The 4,281-nt window shown below is 45.0% G+C and overlaps 1 protein-coding gene across 1 annotated transcript in view; it reads right to left on the bottom strand.

The window, feature by feature from the left end:
* Ttpa (alpha tocopherol transfer protein) overlaps nt 1-3,752 on the bottom strand; it is a 22,171-nt gene extending 18,419 nt beyond the window's left edge. The window contains exon 1 of the mRNA XM_008837582.2: nt 3,544-3,752. Within this exon, the coding sequence (XP_008835804.1) occupies nt 3,544-3,747 (204 nt within the window). The 5' untranslated portion in view covers nt 3,748-3,752. The remainder of the gene's footprint in view (nt 1-3,543) is intronic.
* Nucleotides 3,753-4,281: the final 529 nt, after the last annotated feature.

Raw genomic sequence — 4,281 nt, 5'->3', positions numbered from 1 at the left:
AAAGAAAGAAAGAAAGAAAGAAAGAAAGAAAGAAAGAAAGAAAGGTGAAGTTTATTTTGGCTCACAGTTCTGGTCCATCATGTAAATGTCTTGCTGGTAGAATCCTTAGACAACACGAGGCATTACATGGCGAGATTCAGGGAGTGCTTGTACCATGGTCTCTCTTGCTCTTACAAAAACCACCAGTATTCTATCATGAAGACTCCACTCTGATTACTTTAGCTTAGTTTAATCTCTTCCCAGAAGCCCTGCCTCTAAGCATAACAGTTGGGTTATGTTTCTGCTCCTTTAATACCTCACAGCAGGGATTAGATTCTAGAATGAGTTTTAGAAGGAACAAGCCAGCTTCATATCATCAGAGCATAAGATAAAAATATAAGGAACTAGACAATTTGCTTGTAAAAGACATGATTCATAAGAACACATGAAACAGAAAAAATGATGGCTGTTTTCACATTCACTGCTCTGACCTGAAGGAGCCAGGTGCAGTTCTCCAATAGCACAGGCTCTCCTGAGCTCCACCCAAGTTCAGAACCCCATTCCAACACTTAACAGCTATGTGAGTTCTAACAAGATACTGTTTCTATATCAGTTTATTCTAAGATGAAAAAAATAGTGAGACAATCTATGCAATCATCATTTACCAAGTGCTCACCATTCCATAAGCATACTGGCTATTAAGATGAGAAAATATTAATTCATTATAGCTTCAAATACAGACACTAGAATAATGAGAAATTTCATTATAACTTAGGTGGGCGCCAAAGTTTCTTCCTACAAAATATTAGGGCTTGTATACTACAAACAAGATAGTTTGCACTAGCTGACCCTGTAGAGGAAAATATAAAGAAAGTTTCATGTTTTTGCCCTTTTGCCTTTTCTTTCCAGTTGGCAGAAAAGACAAAGAGGTCACAAGCAGAAAGTTGGGTTATGTCCAGTGAATTTAGACCCAGTCCTACCAGACAATTCCTCAAGGGCATGATATAATGAAAACCATCCAGTAAAAGAAAGAATACAGGAAAATGTATATATTCTCACAGAGACAGATTTTATACCATTTTCTGCTTACTCATTACTATTTAAAAAGCAGCTAAAAATCAACAAATCGTAGACTATATTGCTAATGCTCTCTATACATATGTTTAATGACTCATTTAAATTACACTTACGGGGCCAGGGACTGCATTTTCTGTTCAGTAGCCACAGATGTTTACACACTTGCACAGCCCCCAAACAATGAAAAGAAGTACAGCTGCATTGGTTGCATTCCTAGCATCAAAATAAATCTCAATAAATTGAAATCAACATAAAAAAAGAGAAGCAATCTATTTCTAAAGAAAAATACAGATAGAGGAGTTTCTAGAACCCAAAAGCAGAGGTTAGGGGTTGTGCTGGATAGCTTTAGTGTCAACTTGACACACCTGGGTTGAGGGATCCTCAATTAGGGAGTTGCCTTCATTAGACTGGCCTGTGGCCATGTCCATGGGGCACCTTCTTGATTGTTGAGTGATGTGGGAGGACCCAGCCCACTGTGGGTGGTGCCACCCCTGGGCAGGTGGGCCTGTGTTTCATAAGAAAGCAGGCTAAGCAGGGGCCAGGGGAACAAGCCAGTAAGCAGTGATCCTCCATGGCCTGTGCTCCAGCTCCTAACTCCAGGTTCCTGCCCTGAGTTCCTACCTTGGGCTCCTGGATGAACTGTGACCTGGGACATGTAAATTAAATAAACCCTTTCCTCCCCAAGTTGGTATTGGTCAGAGTGTTTTGTCACAGCAGTAGAGAAATAAACTATGACAAGGGTATAGTTCATTAGTAGAAAAGTACTGTACCAAAACCTTGGGTTCAATCAACAACAGCAGAAAACAATAAAAAGAAGTAAAACCCAAGAGCAAGCAAAAATCAATCAATGCATTTTATTACATTTAACACTTTAGAACACAATTTCAACATTAGATAGGCTACAAGCTAGGTCAAAGACCTATTTTCTTTGATGTAGACATATTTTATGACACAAAGAATGTAAAAACGAACAAGTGGCAAAAACAAGTTAAGTGGGAAAAATTTAGTTTTCTATATATAAAAGATGATTTACCTCACTTGTAACAAAATAAATGTATATTATAGTGAAAATGAAAGACTTTCTCATCTAACAGGGCTGCACATAAATCCTATTTGGTAATAGAACGTCGTACTACAGATTATGCAATGCACATTTTATCAGTGATAAAAGTACTGAACGCTCTGAAAGACTTGTGTTCCTCAACACCAGAGGGCAGGAAAACACATTTTATTTCACCCAGCAACTGATGTATTTACCCAATAATGATGTTATTTGTGCATAAATATGAACTATGAAGACATTCTAGACTACAACGATAGAAGAAAACCAGAGCCTCCTTTTAACAGCGTTTTCCGTACTATTAGGGAGAATGCAGATGTTAAAAACAAACCCAAGAGCAAGCAAAATCAGAAAACCAGTGAGTAAAGGGGATGGATGGTGATCTTGACCACCTTGGCATCTTTGTTGGAATGAAGGGATGGAGAGTAAGCATGGCAGGGTTGATACCACCTGCTAATAACATTTATGCCTGAAGACCAGGAACTGATTAGATAAATTTAATGTATTTTTTTCTGTCTTATGGGATAACAGCAGTCAAAAAAAAAAGTGGGAGGTGTGTGCACATATTCCTATGACAAGCAGATAAGAATGGCCCTATAAACGCACAGGGCTGTGCTGGCGGGAGCAGACCTCACATGTAGAAGTCCAAGCTAAGAAGATAACAATCACACTCCCGGGTACTCCCCTAGCAAACTAAAATTTAAGGTGGGAACTTTTCCTGGTAGGAAACTCCGCGCTTTTTACTATTTGTCTGTCGCTTTTTTTCAGTAAAAATAAGTTTCATAAAACTCATACTGAGGCATGTTGGAATTCCACACCCTAGTATTTTCCACTGGAGAAAAGTCCCGGTCTGGTCCAGCAGCTTATGATAGGGCTGCACTGGGACGTCTTGTTCTAGCGGTTAAGGTCAATGTGCAGTTCCCGAAACCCATCAATACCGTACATCCTCACCGTAACTGAACAGATAAGGGCACTAACCCCAAGGGACAAACTCAAGGTCGAGTCTGTCAGGTCCCATGGCCCTTTTTCTCAACTAGCTGTGAGTACCTGGAAACACACTAGAACCACCCGTCCCTCCTGGATTCCAGCTACACTGAGCTGTTTGGCTGTCCCCACATGTAACTTTTACTATTTTAATAGTGTCTTCCAAGGTCTGGCTTCAGAGGTTCATTTCTTTTTTCTCCACCGCTCTTCGAGTTATCCGCTCAGGTGTGTCCCGGCTGTTTCTGCATCTCCGCTTCGTTTAATACTGCAGAATTTCTTCCGGGGAGATCAGACTGGTCCCTAGAGAGCTCGAGTGCCCGCAATCCGACATGCTGTGGCCGCGGTGACCCCAGCACGGATCGCAGGCCCCTGCGGCCACTTCGTCGCGGGCGGCGCGTGGGTCCCTCCTGCCCCGGGTCCGCCGAGTGCCCATGCGCACTTACCCGCCAGGCCAGGTCCAAGTCGAAATCCCGGGCGCGCAGGAAGCGCAGCAGGAAGGCGTCGGTGAGCGGCTGCGGGCTCTGCGGGACGCCAGCCTCCTGTGCACGGCGCCGCAGCTCCGCCAGGCCCGGCTGCAGCAGCGGCGAGTGGTCCGGCAGCGCGTTAAGCTGCAGCGGGGTCTCCGGCCCCCGCCGCGTCTCTGCCATGCCCGCCGAGCCGCGGGCCGCTGCCAGGGCGGCGGGGAAAAGCGCGGGCCCCGCGCCACCCTCCGCCCCCAGACCATGGCCACCGCCCCGCGCACACCCACCCGGGCCACCCTGGCTCCCGTGCCCGGCGGGTGCAAGGGCCACGGCTGCCTCTTAAAGAAACCCTCGAGCTGTCCCGGGGTGCTCATTACATCTTTAGGGGTTCCCAGGGGTCACCCCAGCCTTTCCTGGATCGCGGAAGTCGCTAGTGTTCAGCCTTAAGAGAACGACGTCAAAAAGTTACTTGGGATGGGCTGCCTTTCTCATCCCTCCCTCCTTGCCTTTTCCACTTCTTTCCTTTTTGGAATCATGGAGCTATACAGAGCCTTAATAATACTTTAGTAATAACTTAATAACCCTGAGACCGACGCTCTAGGAGCCCTCCTCAAGCTCCTTTTTTTGTTTTGGCAGAATTCCAGCCTCCTCGGGCGTTCCAGACCAGATGTACTTTCTAAAGTGCTATTCAGCGAAGACACTGTGTAGTCTCAGTCTCAA

Source organism: Nannospalax galili, unplaced genomic scaffold (assembly GCF_000622305.1).
Source record: "Nannospalax galili isolate Female #2095 unplaced genomic scaffold, S.galili_v1.0 scaffold397, whole genome shotgun sequence".
Taxonomy (NCBI): domain Eukaryota; kingdom Metazoa; phylum Chordata; class Mammalia; order Rodentia; family Spalacidae; genus Nannospalax; species Nannospalax galili.
This window is presented reverse-complemented; position numbering and strand designations above follow the sequence as displayed.